The sequence below is a fragment of the Alternaria atra genome, assembly GCF_907166805.1.
Source record: "Alternaria atra isolate CS162 genome assembly, contig: 32, whole genome shotgun sequence".
In the NCBI taxonomy this organism is placed as follows: Eukaryota; Fungi; Ascomycota; class Dothideomycetes; order Pleosporales; family Pleosporaceae; genus Alternaria; species Alternaria atra.
Window position 1 is genome coordinate 1,546,845 of NW_025091331.1, and position 17,266 is coordinate 1,564,110.

At 51.7% G+C, this 17,266-nt stretch overlaps 4 protein-coding genes across 4 annotated transcripts; 2 read left to right on the forward strand and 2 right to left on the reverse strand.

Annotated features, from left to right (window-relative positions):
- Positions 1 to 61: 61 nt before the first annotated feature.
- On the forward strand, positions 62 to 1,727 carry ALTATR162_LOCUS10270 (uncharacterized protein; the record flags this gene model as incomplete). Its single annotated transcript, XM_043317906.1, has 2 exons — positions 62 to 134; positions 529 to 1,727. 2 exons carry the CDS (start codon positions 62 to 64, stop codon positions 1,725 to 1,727), a joined length of 1,272 nt encoding a protein of 423 aa, XP_043173841.1.
- A 5,031-nt stretch (positions 1,728 to 6,758) lies between these two features.
- ALTATR162_LOCUS10271 (uncharacterized protein) lies at positions 6,759 to 8,303 on the reverse strand (the record flags this gene model as incomplete). The annotated part of the gene is made up of 6 exons (XM_043317907.1): positions 6,759 to 7,023; positions 7,074 to 7,469; positions 7,522 to 7,780; positions 7,834 to 7,968; positions 8,026 to 8,188; positions 8,280 to 8,303. The coding sequence occupies 6 exons, from the start codon at positions 8,301 to 8,303 to the stop codon at positions 6,759 to 6,761; spliced, it is 1,242 nt and encodes a 413-aa protein (XP_043173842.1).
- A 1,022-nt stretch (positions 8,304 to 9,325) lies between these two features.
- On the forward strand, positions 9,326 to 10,309 carry ALTATR162_LOCUS10272 (uncharacterized protein; the record flags this gene model as incomplete). Its single annotated transcript, XM_043317908.1, has 1 exon — positions 9,326 to 10,309. One exon carries the CDS (start codon positions 9,326 to 9,328, stop codon positions 10,307 to 10,309), a length of 984 nt encoding a protein of 327 aa, XP_043173843.1.
- Positions 10,310 to 11,160: 851 nt separating this feature from the next.
- ALTATR162_LOCUS10273 (uncharacterized protein) lies at positions 11,161 to 13,711 on the reverse strand (the record flags this gene model as incomplete). Its single annotated transcript, XM_043317909.1, has 4 exons — positions 11,161 to 11,301; positions 11,354 to 11,969; positions 12,059 to 13,175; positions 13,246 to 13,711. The coding sequence occupies 4 exons, from the start codon at positions 13,709 to 13,711 to the stop codon at positions 11,161 to 11,163; spliced, it is 2,340 nt and encodes a 779-aa protein (XP_043173844.1).
- Between the last annotated feature and the right edge of the window lie 3,555 nt (positions 13,712 to 17,266).

Genomic DNA, 17,266 nt, shown 5'->3' on the forward strand with positions numbered 1-17,266 from the left:
GTTGGATGTGTTGCGCATCATGCGCTACGATGTTGTTCTTTCTGAGTTGTATCCCAGCACCATGACCGTAAAGCTCGATATTACCTTGTCAGTTAGGAAAACTTCCAATGTGAAACATAGCAAGAACCTTTCGGGTACGTGTTCCTGGGCTGTACGACCCAGACAAAGCGAGCGTTGTGAGTGTGAGAGCGAACATGACTAAGCTGAGGAACATGTGCAGTGAAGTGGGTCGAGTTTCGCGTGCAGCGGTCGGAGATTCCGAGCCGACGTTCAGGTCGCTCATACGTTTGGCCGATCAACCAGCAATTCACGCTTACAGAAGCCCCCACTACACACACAAGGGCTTTTCTAGCAGGTTACTACGTCATTCGAGTACGCGCGGACAACTTACGGCCTTGCTACATTGGCAGGGCGACTCTCACACCACCACCGTGGCGTCGCTAAGTAACCTTGTCGACGAATTGAAGAATTCCTTCAACTTCTTCAACTCTCGCCCACTACTAAGTTCCACGACAACTTCTTCAATAGGCGATTCCGAAAACCAGCCCACGGACGTGCTCTCAAAAGTTGTGCGCTTCCTACAGCATCGCAGCCTCAACGACATCACCGAGTTTCTTACCAATCCCCGCCTCGACGATCCAACCTACCTTACCACACTTGCTATCGCACTAGCTTCCGTCATCGTAACCATGTCCTGGTTCTCTCGCACCGGCGGAAACTGGGGAGGACGCTTCTCGCCGTTCGGGCGTCCAGGCAACTCGCCAAACGCTGGCGTCGTCAATGACTCCGATTTCTCATACATCACGAACGAAGACCTACGAAGGAATGGTCAGGCACAAGCACCCGAGATCGTAGACTGGGACGACAAGAATCCAGAGCGCGAAACAGATGTACTCATCTTCAAGAACGGGCGCACAAACTACCCTACACACTTTCCTGCGCACAGCATACGGGATGGAGATCTGAAGATTGGCACAGTGCGCCAAGCGGCCGCGAAGAAGCTGGGCGTCGATGACCATCGACGGATACGCATGTTTTACAAGGGTAGAAACCTCAAGTACGATGAGCGGACCGGACGAGAGGAAGGGCTTCGCGGCGACGGAAGTGGTAGTGAGATTCTGGTCACAGTCGGCGAGACACCAGTAGGCGGCCTAGCACCAGGCTCGGGCGAGGCATCACAACGCGCATACAGCGAAGGCGAAGATGAGGAAGACGATGATGAAGAAGATGTCGACTCCGGCGCGAATACTACAGGCAAGAAGAAGTCCCGCAAGCGTGGCGGCAGGAAGGGCAAGAAGAAGCACGCTTCGTCTGCCAACGCATCTGGTACCTCAACACCCGGCTATACCACTGCCGGCGCCGGCGCGGAGTACCTCCCCATCCCCTCGCATATCAACGCGGCCCCACGCCCAACCTCCGCTCCTCCCCTGAATTCCAAACCCGCCGAGCCTCAGACCCCAATCGGCAAACTCGATGCCATCGCTAGCAAGTTTCACACCGAATTCGTACCTATGTGTGTACAGTTCATGGCTGGCCCACCAGAAGACAAAGCGAAGAGGACCTTCGAGTACAAGAAGCTGAGTGAGACCATCTTGACACAGATTATCTTCAAGCTGGATGGCGTCGAGACAGAGGGTGACCCAGACGCGAGGCTCAAGCGCAAGGCCCTCGTGAAAGAGGTCCAGGGTATGTTGACGAGGCTGGACGAGGTTGGCAAAGCTGGCTAAGCTGTGGTAAGAGATGAGAGAGATGGGGAGACGAAATAGAATAGGCTTGCGCATCGTTACATGATGTTGTGAAGCAGGAAACCAAGTTCGGTAATGGGGGTGCGAACGTGTATGGTATCCTTGTTGTCGCTCTACTTTCTTGTCGAGATTGCATCGAACCAGGATCTAGCAGAGAGCCCTGATGAGAGGCTAGCGATCGATTCGCGTATCAACATCAACGAAGATCTTCGCTCTATTTCTATCTACTGCGCCTTTGGAGTGTGCAGTTGTATTGGTATCTTCTTCTCTCTTTGACTTACCATGTCCTTGCTTCTCGCTTGCTGAAGTGGAGCGAAGGAGAAAAGACCTAGTCTTTGTTGTCGTTCCCCTGTCAGTGATGTTCCATCATGCCTTCCTACTCACAACGCCCTCAACAAGAGATACATCGGCCTTTCACGAGAACGCAGCAATTCCCAAATACGAGCCTTCCATCTTCTCTATTGTAACTCGGCCATTTCTCGCTAGCGTAACGATACCAGTATGACAATGATACTTAAGCATCAACCGTTACAAAGTCTCGAAGACGCACCTGCCCAGCATGATCTCCCTACCATGGACATGTATCCAATGTTGATGTCGACTTTAAAAGAAGCCTTTCACATGATAGCAGGGATGGATCGTGTCAGTAGCGGAACTACCGATAATCTGGTTTCCCCAGCCATCTCCACCAGCGACTACGATGGAGTTCTTGAAACTATCAGAAAACATAGAACACTCGACAGAGCGGAGATCTGGTAAGAGATGTCTCGTAGCCACTGATCGGTCGATTCCTCCGCTTATACCTAGAGCAAGGATTCGTTGTTGGTTGAGGACGACGAGCACAAGCAGGGAATAAATAACTATGAGGCATCGAAGGATACTGGTACATTCAAAGAAACCGAGGCGTTAACTCAAGTTACCCTTGTGAATGTACAGCAGCTCGACGTCTTCAATTGCGGCTACACTCCAACAGGAATGCCTGGTTATACTGCCCTCGAAACGGCGAGTACATCGATCGACAAGCAGCAGTTTCTCAACTTCCTCACACTTGATGGTGGAGACGGCTGATTTCACGACAGCCATATGGATGCATCTCTGGATCTGTAGGAGCGAGCAGTCAACCGCCAAAAAATATAGGATTGCAATCTGCTGCGTTGGCCGTGGCAACGAGTTCTACACCATTGCCAGGAATAAGTAGAGACTCCGATGTAGACTACAAATCCAGTACGATAAGATTTTAGCGGACAACTGCAGAGACAGAGACATCATCTTAGTACCGATCAGCGTTGCCTACAAGGACGCTTACAAGACTGGTATCGAGCAAGAACTTCGGCATCAAGCAGTTAATAGAAATATTATCAAAGATGCCAAATATCTCACGTTAAATCGAAACCACCACTGGTCTCTCCTCTGTTTTGACTGCTGCCATAGCATCATCAGAGGTCACTACTTTGACGCTAGCTATAACGCATCCGCTAGGTCCTCACGTCACGATGCAGTCGAGCGATCAAGTAACGCCAACGCAGACAGAGCAGTTTTAGCTGATATTGGAACGATCTTCGACGACTTACAGCCCGGGCGCTTCGAAAACAATGAGCTCTGGGTTGCCCTCGATCCGCACGATCCCAACCAAGGCCTCGAGAGCGTCAGCAGCGACAATAACGGCTGGGGTGCGTGCGGCTCCTTCTTTTTCGAAAGGAGCAAGGAGATTACGCAATACATTGTCGACTTTCGTAGAGATCCCAACTTCTCGAATGATGAATCCATCGATTCTCTCCTACCTTTTGGACTACCAGCGTCATAGGAATCGGGATTCAACGAAGATGCGCAGAGCGATTAGGAATCTTATGTTTCGAGAGTGGAAGGCGAAGAAATGATGGAATCGTAACTCGGCATGGATGGATGGCGTGGTGGAGTTCTGACACCGGGGGGTGGCGCGGCTGGGTGGAATTCGTGGTTGAGGAAGAAGGGTTGGATGAGACGGATCTACAAGCGCTCATGTATTTTTCCTCCCCACTTATGTTGTTGTTTCTTCGCAAAAGTGTATTTGCATCGACGTAGAAGGTAGTATCTTCGAGCTTACCTACATTATCGAACTTCGTTGCAAAAGGAGTCGCAAGCCCATCACCATATGTTCCGCAACGCGCATATTTGAGCTCATTCCATGATTTGCATTGCAACGCAGCGAATCCAGATATAGTGCCGGCATCTTTGCTGTGCGACAATTGACAATCATAAGGACCAATGCGTGCCATACGTCTTAACCTCTAACTGTCTGACAACTTTGCAGACACCCGGCTTTGTCCAGTCCTGCGGCATACCCATCCTTGATGGGAAATGGAAGGAAATCCCTTATAGACAGTGCAACTTCCTTGTCAACAACGCAACGTGAAGAACACTGTGCCGTCCTGCTCACCTCGTAGCTCAAATCAGTTCTCAGCCCTATAACTCAGACCTTCAAATTGGCGAACTTTTCCATATGCGGCAACTAAAATCTCTCAACGTCCTCTTACTAAAGGTGACTTTATTACTCAGTAATATCAAACTCTTGGCGATGTATTGCGTGCTATAGAGTCAACTTAACCTCAGCGAATAGCACGGTTGAAAGTTATGAAGAACGAAATGCGCCTTGGTGCTACGGGAATGACGTGAACACCGTTCAAGGATCTGCGGGTGGTCTCGTGGCTATACGAGGATGCTGACGACCGGATGTCGGCCCTGACGGGAGTCGTTCGCCGGTTCGTATAGCATCTGACACTTGTCAGGGGGATTCCATTCTCATGGAGACGTCAGCATTGTCCCGGTACGAAGGTTCTGATACTCTATTGCTGAAGCGAAGTTTGACGTGAGGAGGCTGGAGATGAGGACAGTAATCTGACGTTTCGATGCCACCATATGCGGTAGCCCATTTTGGTTGGGCAACTGCGTCACGATAACAGGCCTGCCATATTCTATGGAAGCCGCATACCAACTCTCAGTCTTGCACGCCGCGCCAAGAATCCCATAAATAATCCGACGAGATATGTGCCTTCCTTGCCAACAGCCAATCCTTCCACCCAAGATGTTCCCCCGCGTTGAATCAGTTATGCGTACCCATGAGCCGAATCCTCGACTTTCTTTCCCGTTCGAGTAATATCTTCAAACTCCTCCGCATGTCCCCGGAATCCCATTCCCAGTGTTGCGCAAAGCCATCGGGCAAAGTGATGTCAATGCCAACATGTCTATCTGAACGATGAACATCTTCGTGACATTCAACGATATACTGTGCAACCTCTTTCGCAAAGCCTTATACAAAAGGTCCACAAGCGCTATCAGCATCAGCTTTACACTCATTATCACGGTCCTGGCTAGAAGTTCGTCACTCTCGGTGGAGGATAGCCTCGAGTGTCTCCTGGCTGGAATTGTAGTCCGGTCGTGTTACTGCACAAAGTCTGCCAAAACCTCGAAGCAATACCCTGGCAGCTGCAAAATTCTTCGCCCATGCTATCGGATTTCTTTGAGTCGTAGTGTAGTGTATGGATGGTGGACTGGTGGTAATCGATGACCATGATAGTCCAGTGCGAACCGGACGCCTGGCCTTTATTAGAAGCCTTGCGGGCTTCTCTCAAGGCGTTATTTATGGGATTTATAATGAGCTGTTTCTTTCCCACTCTCTTTTGTAGCTGCTCCGTAGGTAGTGTAGTCGCGGTTTCTTCAGCGTCATTCTGGTACAATTCCCAGACCATGCCCGTACCGAGAGTGGCGATGTTATAGTCTTCACATCGAACAATGCGCTGGAGAGCATGGAGACCAGTATCTGTAATCTCATCGTAGAACCATCGGGACTGGCTTCCGTCTTGATGGATTTTGGTGAAGGAAGCGTTTTTAATCGTGGTTCGGCCGGGCGGTGTACGTATCTTGTGAGCGAACGTAGTTGGTCAATATGCCCTCGGACAGGTTTAATTGGGAACGCCCTTGCGCCAAGAAGGCATCCAGTAGCTCTTGATCGATTTTTGCAAGCGCTGTCGACATATTCTTGACATTTTGTAGCAGTTGTGCGCGTTGACCTTCCATTACAGAACCTTTGCCTCTTCGGACAACGGAGGTGTGTTTATGATGGAGTTGCCAAAATTGTAGCTGCGAGAGGTGCATCAATAACGTGTTCTCATACTCGTTGATATATGAAATTCGTCTGAAGAGCTATCAAAAGCATTGTATCAATGAAGCAGTGCTTTGTGGCTGTTGTGGCTGTTGTGGCTGTTGTGGCTGTTGTGGCTGTTGTGGCTGTGATAACCCCTTGATCACTAAACGAAGAATCATCGAGTGGCATTGCATTTTGCACAAACCTAAACAAGTACAAGGAGTAAGTACCAAATGAGTCTCGCTACATATTTACATACATCTTCCTATGGGAGAATAATGGCCCTGGAGCCTGAGGCCAAAGGTACTCACGACGTCGGATCTAAGTTGACATTTTCGACGTCGGATTAAAGTTCGAAACAACGACGAAAAAGCCTTCCACAGATCTGAGCTAGGATAGCCAGCCATCGGCCTGTGCTACACTAGGGAAGAGAGTCAGTAATCAGGGAGACAAAGTGTCGGAGTCGGAGTGGATGTCTCGGTCTCGGGTCCTCCCTAGCCTATCCGCTCGGTGGACGTTCGCCCGAACCTGTCGCGGAAACTGACTAGAGCACCCGAGGATCTCCCGATTTTCAGAGGCCCTGGTTTTTACGTACGCCACTTTGTGGAGACCCTTGACCTTGCCATGACCTTGTCTACGGGTCTGACTATCTGGTAACCTGGCGTTGTGGGGGTGGAGCCCAGCAACGGCGTGTCAGTAACCACGTGGAACCGCACCATCACGGATGCGACGATCACGTCAAGCTAGCGATCAGTGGCTGATAAGTAAACAGTGAAGGTGTGACTTAGGCTAAAGGTAAGCAGGGCATAGTCAAGCAAGACACTAACTAGAAAGGATATGAGATTCGCGCCCAGTTGAGCAGTGACATATCGCTTTTGGTTGACAAAACTGAACTACTTCAAAGACCAGACACCGTTTTCCTCGATGATGTCAATAGGTCGGTTCTCGTCGAGCGACCTCCTGCCAGCTTCGAGAATTGCAGTCGTCGCGATAGTGTTCTTCAAAGTTGGTAGCGGTCGCGCGTCTAGTTGGTCAAGTGTGACCTCGCCTGCGTTGAGCTTGTTGACAGCATCAATGAACTTCTCAAATGAGATGTAACCGTAGCCAATCTGGCCTGCGAAGTTACCCTCCTCATCTGGAGCGTACTTCATGTAGAATCTGAAGGTGATCAGTACGCGAATTGATAAGGTTTTGGTGCTTCAACTCACGGATTGTACCAAAGGAGACCACCCTCATCATCGGTAACATCGTAGCCGCGCTTGGCCTGGTTGACACGAATCTCTCCTGTCGACGCCATGTAGTGGAAGTATTGATTCGAGTGTACACCGGCTTTCTGTGGTGCTGCCCAGCCAGCTGTGTAGACACCGGTTCCGACCTTACTAGGGTCATCTTTCTTCACCCAGTTGGTGAGCAGTGTAATAGTGTCCTCGGTGGCAGGGTCGCATCCTAACCCCGTCGCAATGCCCTTTGCGGCACTGGCCATAACGCGTACCGGCTTCCAGTCGGGAATCATAGACTCGTTAATGTCGATGTGGTGAGAATTGAGGTAGTAGGAGATGTCGGAATCAATACCTGCCCACGCTTTGAACGTCTCCAGTTGACTCCTAGTTGTATTGTCAGCTATTGTTGTTTTCGCGTTCATGAGGTCAAACATACTTGGGCTGGCTCATGTAGGAGTAGAAGTAGTTGAAGTCGCCCAACTTCTGCGCTCTGAAACGCGCATCCGCGTATGCGGGATCGTATCGCTTGTGATGCTCAATGTAGACGAAGACATTATGTTTCTTGGCGGCTGCCAGAAGCTCCTGGTGATGTTCCAGTAACTTCACTGCAGGCTTTGTTATGAGGACGTGGATTCCGCGTTCGATGGCGTACAAAGCGATCGGGTAGTGAGTAGTGTCAGGTGTGAAAATGGTGACTAAGAGATGTCAACGAAAGTAGAGAATTGAGCCGATGTGGGCTGCAACTCACTGGCACTACCCTTGGGAAGCGCGTCAATCGCGGCCTTGTACGCGTTCGGGTCGGTCTTCCCTTCTTTGGGGAATTCCTCGAATGACACGTCCAAGTTGTTGTATGCTTCGGAAATGTTCTTCTGGAGATGCTCGCCTGGTAGAGATCAGCATGCCGCATAGGGTAGAACAGTCCAGACGCTGTGCAACTCACGGATTGCGGGGAATTTGCCGCCCGATGTGCCAACCATTGATAGCTTGCCCACCTTGCCGCGTCTTCGGAGGTCGAACAGCGTCAATCCTACGACACCGACCTTCTTGTCTGACTTGGAGGCGCCTCCTCCCACGAATCCTGTCGTGTACTCTCCAGTACCGACCTAGACTTTCAATTAGCCTTGAAACGCGTCATGGCACAGAAGCAAGAGAGCAAGAGAGCAGCGATTGGGTTGTTGGTGAGGGGCAACATACCATGAGTACTTCTACAGGCGCCATAATGACCGTTTCTTGAAGACCTGAATGTGTGTAAGGGTGAAGTGAGACCGTTCTCAACTACTATCGTGTTTTCGAGGAAGATGGGACGACACAAGAGGTGAATTGAAGGGGATGCGCTCGCTCAATACCCGACATAGCTTCGTCGGCCTTTGACTACTTATCGATAGCGACGGAAAATATATGGCCCAGCAACGCGATGAGGGGCACGAGGCCCTCACGCGTTCTGCCGGCAGCCGCGGCCGGATGACGTTACATTATTCGAGACCTTTGGTCGTGGTGGGGGCTGTGTCTTGCTGATGGCGGTTGTTTTGCGCCCGTTTCCGACAACTGTGGCGTCTCCAAGCCATCTATGAGACAGCCAGACTGGTCTCAACAATTTCGGGGTTGTCTTGGAGAAAGCTCTTGGGTTGTGCGCGGTTGCTGGAGTTTATTGTCTCCGAGGGGTAGCGAACTTCCCCAGGGCCAAGCAAAGAGGGACAGTGGCAGCCCCCACGCGTGGCCCCGCGCTTGATAGGTGGAAGAATGCCACCCGTCCAACATGGCCATGCTGTGCCACTATGTTCGACAGCTATCCCTGCCCCAGGTGCAGCTCTATCCCATCACACAACCGCCGATTTTAGTCACTCCCATAGAAAAGGCTGCAGAATGTCCCGCATTTCGCGCAGTGGTGTCCCGAGCTCGCCAGATGGCCCACAGCCCTGCACCCAAACTCCAGTCTAGCCCTCGCTGTCGCTGCCCTTGGCGAATCACCGATGTGCATTTGACGAGATCTTGACTACAGTAGAGCCACTGAGACACGCCAGTCAAAGTGGGATGAGACATGAGCTCTGCCGAACTTAGCTCCTCTGACTTGCTTTGCGCCGATTGCCTCCATCTCGCTGCTATATTAAAGCTGACCGAACCCGTACTTGGTTCATCAACATTGTTCACCCTTTCCTCTTTCCCGAAAATTCCATTTTTGTAGATAGCCCGCCTTCTTCTTCTACAATCTCCAGTTCTTCTTGATCGGACATACTCCAAACATGGCAGCAAACGGTAACGGGGCCAATGGCCACTCCAAGGAACGTACTCCTCTTCGACCGGGTATCTACTCGCCCACTATGACTTTCTTCGACCCAGAGACCGAGGAGCTAGATATCCCCACTATCAAGAAGCATGCAGTACGACTAGCCGAAGCAGGTCTTGTCGGTCTCGTTACCATGGGATCCAACGGAGAAGCTGTTCACCTGTCACGGGCTGAGAAGACCGCCGTCACGCGAGCAACTCGTGAGGCCCTCGACGAGGCCGGCTACCAAAACGTCCCAGTCATCGTTGGAGCTTCTGAACACGGTATCAAGCTCACCATCGAGCTTTGCAAAGAAGCAGAGGCGGCGGGCGGCGAGTACGTTCTTACTGTCCCTCCCAGCTACTACCGCTATGCCATGGACGAAGAGGCCATCTACGAGTACTTCACAAAGGTCGCAGACGGCTCACCACTCCCAATAATTCTTTACAACTACCCTGGAGCCGTTGCCGGTATCGATATGGACAGCGACCTCATCATCAAGCTTGGCAAGCACCCTAACATTGTCGGTACCAAATTCACATGCGGTAACACTGGAAAGCTCACTCGTGTTGCTCTTGCTACCAACGCCTGCACACAGAAGAGCAACGGTAGTGGCTACATGGCCTTTGGTGGCATGGCCGATTTCACAGCTCAGACTGCCGCTAGCGGCGGATCAGGAATCATCGCTGGTGGTGCCAATGTCCTCCCGAAGACATGCGTCAAGGTCTGGAACCTGTGGGCAGAAGGAAAATACGATGAGGCCATTGAGCTACAAAAGGTGCTCAGCAAAGGCGACTGGGTCCTCACAAAAGCCGCTATTCCTGGAACCAAGTCAGCAATTCAATCATATTACGGCTACGGCGGATACCCCCGCAAGCCACTCAAGAGGCTCCCGCAAGAGAAGGTCGATGCGGTTGCAGAGGGTATCAAGGAGGTCATGGAGGTAGAGAAGAAGTTATAGTTACTTTACGTTGTGTCTCGTTACGTTCATGATGAGTTGCGTTATGCTTTCTTCGCACACACTTTGTTGACACTCGGGGGTAAAAGCACGTGTCTGCATTTACGGTGCTTTCGTCGCTGTATATAACCGTACTATAATAGATATCCTACTTGGTTGTTCTCATCGCGGAGTTTAGTTTGAGTAAGCGCACTACGTCAGAATCGGCAGCGCTTGAGGAGGAACCTCGGAGGGTTGCGACTGCCCTTGCGGCATCTTCCTTGTGACTCTCACACGACAGAAACAGTTTCTCGCTCCACCTTCATTTGGTTTTTCTCTTACAGCCTCGTCTCGGGCGGCTACTTGCTGCCACCTCAATAATTACGTCGCATCTAGAACCTGGCTACCCTAGCGACAAGCAAAGCAGCATCCTTGCCTCGGCGATCGGGAGATCAAGCGTAAAATCTAGGTCGAACGCCAACGTTTCGCCGTCGTTATTCCTTTTCTGCCCGAGCGGCAGTCGCGGTAACTACCACAGCCGGCGCGTTCACGGCAGTCCTGCATATTCAAGTTTGTCTGTGATCGTGACGCAGCATATACGCGCATTAACTATCGGATAGTTATTGAGTTCACGTTGGTACTTTGAATAGTATTTACGGTTTGCTGACCTTGCAGCACAGCCAATCGCTCAAAAAGCGCTATATACAGCCGCACGCAGCTAAAGTTATGCGTCCGTTCACGTGTTTTCATAACCACGCATAGAAAAGAAGACCATAGTTGTACAACGACCCAGCCAGATATACAGTCCGCAGGCTTGTGCGAGTCGCTCCAGATGCCGGAATCTACCACCAGCTTTTGAATGCATTGCAGCTCACTTATATCGCCAACCCGTTCCCCAAACTCGTCCAGCGATATAAAGATAATACTTCTCGCCTTTTCGCAGGCGTCATCTCTCTTGCGTGCCCATGGCCTTTGATCTGCGCTAATGTCGAGATCATTACTTTGCGGAAGTTTCTCTGCGTTCAGTCAGCACTGTAATGGCCAGAAACTGTGAAAAGAGCAGCTTACCTGATATTCCGTATTGAGAGTCACTACGGCAGCCTCATGCGCCCGAACAATCGTTTCGCAGGCCCGAATGACACCCTCGTTGGTCTCGGTCGAAAGCTTGTCGGCTAAGAGAAGCAGGATAAGACTTCCTTGCAGAAGATACATGCCGAACAAGTAGGGCATAAAGGACAGATCCGGGTCAACGTCTAGTATTACCTCAACTGCATGCGCAGCTGATATCGCGTTGGATGTTGCCGCAAGGAAGGACTGCGAGCATATCCACATGTTGTCGTCCTCTAGGAGTGCCACCGGATCCCATTTGCCGTGTAACAGAATATGCAACACATGCATTATGTGTGTGGCATAGGCTGCCACTTTCCTGGTCTGGTGAATCCACTCGCTACGGACTGGGTCGGGTGTGCTGTTGGATTGGGCTTCCTCATTTGAGCCGCAGCCGTGTTGTGCCTTGAAATCTTCGATGCTGTACGCGTACCGTTCCAATTGACGGGTGATTTCTGCCTCGTGAAGTTCCCAGGACGTCCGCTGACCGAACCTTGGGTGGTTCTTCTGGGCATTTAGATCGACGATATCTCCGAGGATTGTCATTAATGGCAGAAAGAATCCGAATATGTCGTGTCTGTATAAATCAGCATAATCCTTGGGCACTTCAGGCTGCGCTAAAAGATCACCTGGCAGCGGCGTCTTTCAGTTGCGGGTTATACATACGATGTGCACTCGAAGTTGAGTCCCCGTTTTCGCGGTCCTGGATGGCCCGTGTAGAACTCGCCCGCTTGCCAGAGCGTGTCCGGAACTGGCTGGAACAAATCCTCGCACTCGTTATCAAGCATGGCCAGCGGGCGATTGTAGCAAAGTCCAAGGTGCCGATCAACCATGTACAGCAACCACCACAGTCGACGCCTCTCCTCTTTCATTTCTTCCACAACTGCCGCGGATGGTGTGCCCACAGGCGCTTGTGTACTGGAGCCATCCGACATGCCCACCTCAATTTCCCCATCTGTTGCAGTCGTCTCCCGTTCCTTAACAGGTCCTTGTGGCAGTTCTCGGCCTAGTTTGAGCTCTCGAGCCAACGACCACGCCGCGTTCCACCACCGCAGGGAAGCCGCCTTGTATTCGCTTGCGGATGTGACTACTCCAAGGTTGATGTATGTGGCAACATCATCTAAAGTACTGGTAGGCGGCATTGCTCCGTCGGGTCTTCCATCGTAGCGTCCTATTGCTCGATCAACTCCGAAAGCGTCGTGTGCGGCAGATGTCAGTCCGGGTCCTGGTGCGAATCCGTGCGAGGATGGAGAATGAACGAGAGGCTTGAGTAAATCCACAGTCAACTTCCACAATTTCTGGCTAATGATTGCTCTTGCTGACGGCGAAGAAGTGAGGTAACTCGCTTCACTCGTCTGGGCGGCGACCCAGAGCATGCTCGAGAGCAGAGCGGGACTGCATTTTCTCGGTTTGTGTTGCCGGAGGAAACTTCGCTTCCTAAAGACGGACCCGAGAATGTACGGCGAAACTGGTTCCATGAATACTGATGAAGAACTTTGGAAGTAAAATTCGAGCAGGTCACATGCGGTGGTGACATTCAGTATTGGTCCTAGGTGGGGGAGCAGCGGTCCCAAGACTGGGTATCTGCAGGCGGCCATGGCAGCGCCGTTTTGCGAAGAGTTCGCGCTGACTCCTGACTGCGGCGATCCTGTGTCGACGGAACCATAGCTACGAGGCGACGATTGCCTTGCAGCTTGTTGGTACTGCATTGGATACGCCATGTTGGCGTACTCAGGGGGAATCGAAACCGGTGTTCCGTTGGGGCCGGGGATGAGATGCATGCCTATGGCTGTCAGCAACTCTTCCAATCCAACACGTATCGCAATACGCAAGAAGCATTTCGAGTAACATACGAGATAAACGAGACATGTACACAGACTGGGAGTTGTGCGAAGTACTCCGGGCCCGTCCATCGTACGTACCATTCATGGCATACATGAGCTCTTCGCGAGGCATCTCGGCATGCATTGTTGGGTATGCAGCGTTAGAACCAAGGAGTAATGGGTCGATCATCATGTGGTTGACAGGTGGATCGAATGTCGTGCTAGGGTTTAGAGCTTGCCAATCACCCGCAGGCAGACCACCTTTGCTGGCTGGGAAATGTTGTACGACGGGCGTCGCTTCTGATTGCGACCAAACATCTTCATCCATCTCGGCCATCACCGGCCTCTCGTAATAACTGGAAATGCCATTGGGAGTTTGCGGGCTGCCACCAGCAGCAGCCTCTTCTCTCTGCTTCTGGATATGCCTTGGAACCTGCAACTCGTCAGCGACTCTATACACAGGATAGTCGCAATGTATGTGCGGGCTTATATCCATTTTGTTGGGTCAGGGGAATGTTGTCAGCTAGAGTTGCTTACTTTTCCGCGTCGTTTCTTTTCACGGTTGTACTGGCAGACGTATTCGAGCTCAATGCAGCGCGAGCACGGAGCTTGGCCGTTGCATCTTGTTCGCATTCGGTGGCAATGATCGCATGCTCGGCTAACTCTCCGCTTCACTGGTGCTGAGCTTCGACGCTCAAGCTTGGGTGTTTCTGCTGTCGTGGTCTCCATAGCTACGTCTGTTGGTTGAGGTGACGGTTATGACTTCAACTGGTCCCTACATGAGATTAGCACCGGCCGGCCCCCACCGAACATCGCCGACATACTGCTTTCCTCCAATGTGGCAACCTAATTCGAGACCTGTGAATTCGAAGGAACGGCAGTTGGTGCGCGCGGGTGACGTCGCGGGAGTACTTGAAGACGAAGGAGTCGGTAGCCGGAAATCTGGGGACGACCACGGGTCATGCGATACTTGGGGAGCATATGTGGGCCTCCGACAAAGCTTTAGGTGCCGAGGGTACACCCCGTCTGTAAGATGTCCTAAGCTGCAAAGACGATTCCAAGGGTCAGTGTGACGATCTGTGGCTTGAAGATTCCATGCGTCCACGCGGGCTTCGAGAAGCGAGATCAACTGGAGTGCAATATCAGAAGACGCAATGTTTAATTCGAGCATTCATGGATGTATGAAAGCTACGACCCATTGGCTACGGCAACCAGGCTCTGGGGCAAGACGTGGCAAGGGTCAGGAACGCCGTAGCAGGGGACCGTGGCAAGGGTCAGAAAATCCTTTCGCATGATTCGAGCATGGCTAAATGCAGATTAACCGGTGGGAGATGCGCTTCTCAAAGTCGGCGCTAGGAGCGAACCGCAAAGAGCCCCGCTTCTTCGAAGTTCACACCGCACGTCAGCTTCCCGCCAATCCTTGCCTGCTCAAACTACCAATAAGTCCTGGCAGCTTCTCCAGGTTGTGGCTTGTAGCGCCTGACCATAATAACACTCCCGAGGCACTCTTGCGCAACATCAGCGTCGGAGATATCATCGTATTACGCCTGGTATACCTCCCCTTCGCCGATATTTGGCGCCACAGTTGGAGTTCTGCTGGTTTGGAATGCCACCATCTGCTGAAACAGCGTCCGTCCCGTTTTGCGGTACCTGACCGTCATTGGCGTATCCATAGCGATCAAGGACCAGACGTCAGGACGTCAGAATATGCACGCCGCCATGGCACCTGAAACCCGATACCTGATACCGACAACGATCTTCTCGTGAAGGCATGGCACGACCTTTGCGCTACGCCCGACGATATCCACACCTGGTTCCACTCACCTAGGGACCGAGCGTGAGTCTCGACCCGAGGACTGGCTTGTATTTCGGTATCCACAAAGGAGTCATTAGTACTGAACATGGTCTATCTGCTAACTCGAGTATATACACCGATACATACGTTGGTTGAAGCATGCGCTAATTGTGTCGGCGGATTATGGTCAAACTTTGTTCTGTGGCATTGCTGTCCCCGCCATGCAGGAGAAGCCGAGCAAGCCTGGTCTCTAAGCGAACTTGTAGTGGCTGTGTGAACCCAACTCCGATATGTGGTCGGCTCAACGTCACCGTTTCTCGTCTATATGCGCAACACCGCAAACTGGCCGTGTAGTCCCTTGCCAGCACACCAACAATGCGAACGGTCCAACTACTAAGGAGCTGGCCACAATAGTTCTGCAACAGAATATAACGTTGGATCCGCTTAAATCTTCTTGGGACGGAGAATTGTTAGGCATCCCGCGCTTATCTCAGGTACGAGCTACAACAGGAGTTCTAGAAGACTCAGACTTGCGAGCTTCATTTTGTAACTTGACCGCATCATCAAAATCTTCAAGCTGAGTTTTCAGCCCCACGTGGGCACCATATGTTGAACAAAACTCTCCTCAACTGAAACTTGTTGGCCGATTGAAAGGGATGACACTGCTTCATGGCTCCGTGCCCACTGTCAACGATCTTCATAAATCTGTCCTGTTTAGTCGTCACATGCTGAGAGTTTGATCCACACCGAGACGAGGGCAGCGCCTGCCGGGCCGTTGAACTAGCCCACAGCCTCGTACAATGCTAGGTGCTGCATCACCACCGAACTGATAGTTTCGCCGGTCCTACCGGTAGACAGTAAGATTGCTTCATCTTGAGAGGCTGCATGTTGTGACCGAGGAGGGGGGTCCGCAATACGTCTGCAGGTTCCAGTACGAGGGCCCGCACAATGAACATGCATAACGACAAGGCCCCTTCACTCTGGCCTCGAAAGGGTGACCAATCTGTGCCTTCTGGGTCCCGTCGCCTGCATACAGGCGCCAATAGTCACTCTCTTTTTATCAAGCCCCGAGAGGTGTGACCATACAGCTTTGGCCTCCCTATCTCTGTAGGAGTCAAGCTGATGCAGAATCCCACCCACAGAGGACTCATGAATCACTGAATGTCAGACTGTCTGGCGCCGCTGAGCTATTGAAGGCTATACCTCCCCACGAAGGGAGAATGAGGCTCGGGGCTTCCACACACGTTTGCGCTCGCATTTCGGGGCGACGAGGCTTTTTGTGAGCTTGCGACACTTCACTCGCCCTGAGAATCTCACCACTCACAGGTCGGATCCCCGCACGAATCTGCTAAGTTCTGGTTCTTTTGCAGCAATATGGAACGAGATTATTCCACCCACACACAGAGGTTGTTCAATAAGGATGGGACATACTCTAGGACTCTTTGCAATGACTGCAAGCTCAAGCCTCTAACATCGAGCTACTTGTCGTCAAACATAGCTGAATTTTATCAGGATCACGTTTGCACTGTACACACTGAAAACTACTGTCTGGGAGGTCCAGAGTCACTCATTGGATTCTATGGTATGTACAAGGACTTGCCTCTCTTATGTACCCCAGATTCCCTAGCCAGTAAAGACGGGATCGTGACCTACACCAAAATCTGGGGAAGTGACCGCGTCGGCTGAGCGGTCGGGCCCTCCGCTTCACAAACACGATGCTTGTCTGCCCTGTCAGTCTTATGACCCGCCTTGATCAACTATGTTCTACGATATTCACCGTTGAGATCGAGCCGTGAGAGGTTTGTGGGGGCGCCGCCTACCGTGGCGGCTATGGCAAAGGCGAAATAGCCGTAGTGTAGCAGCTACGGCTCGAAACCTCACAGTTTGGGGATCAGGCTCCCTCAAACCCTTGAGGCTTAACCGGCTCATTTGAAGCGAGCTCAACCGTCGTTGCCGCCGCCGCCGAGCTCCTCGCGATCATGCAGCATGCAGCTCATCGAGTATTAATGCGGGGAGAGGGTAAGTGTGGGTGTTGCGGGACGCAAGTCGCTGCCAGACTGACGGATAGAGAAGGAACTGTTGAGAGGGAGCACGCCCGTTGGTGGCTTAGAATAGTCCGTCCTGCTGATACAGGCAGGCACCACTGTGGCACTGTGGGTGAGCTGCAGGTGCTCTGCACAAACCCGGGGCGATATACATGATCCCCTGAAGTGATAAACACTGCGTGTCCGCCCTTCATCAAACCAGTCAGCAGTC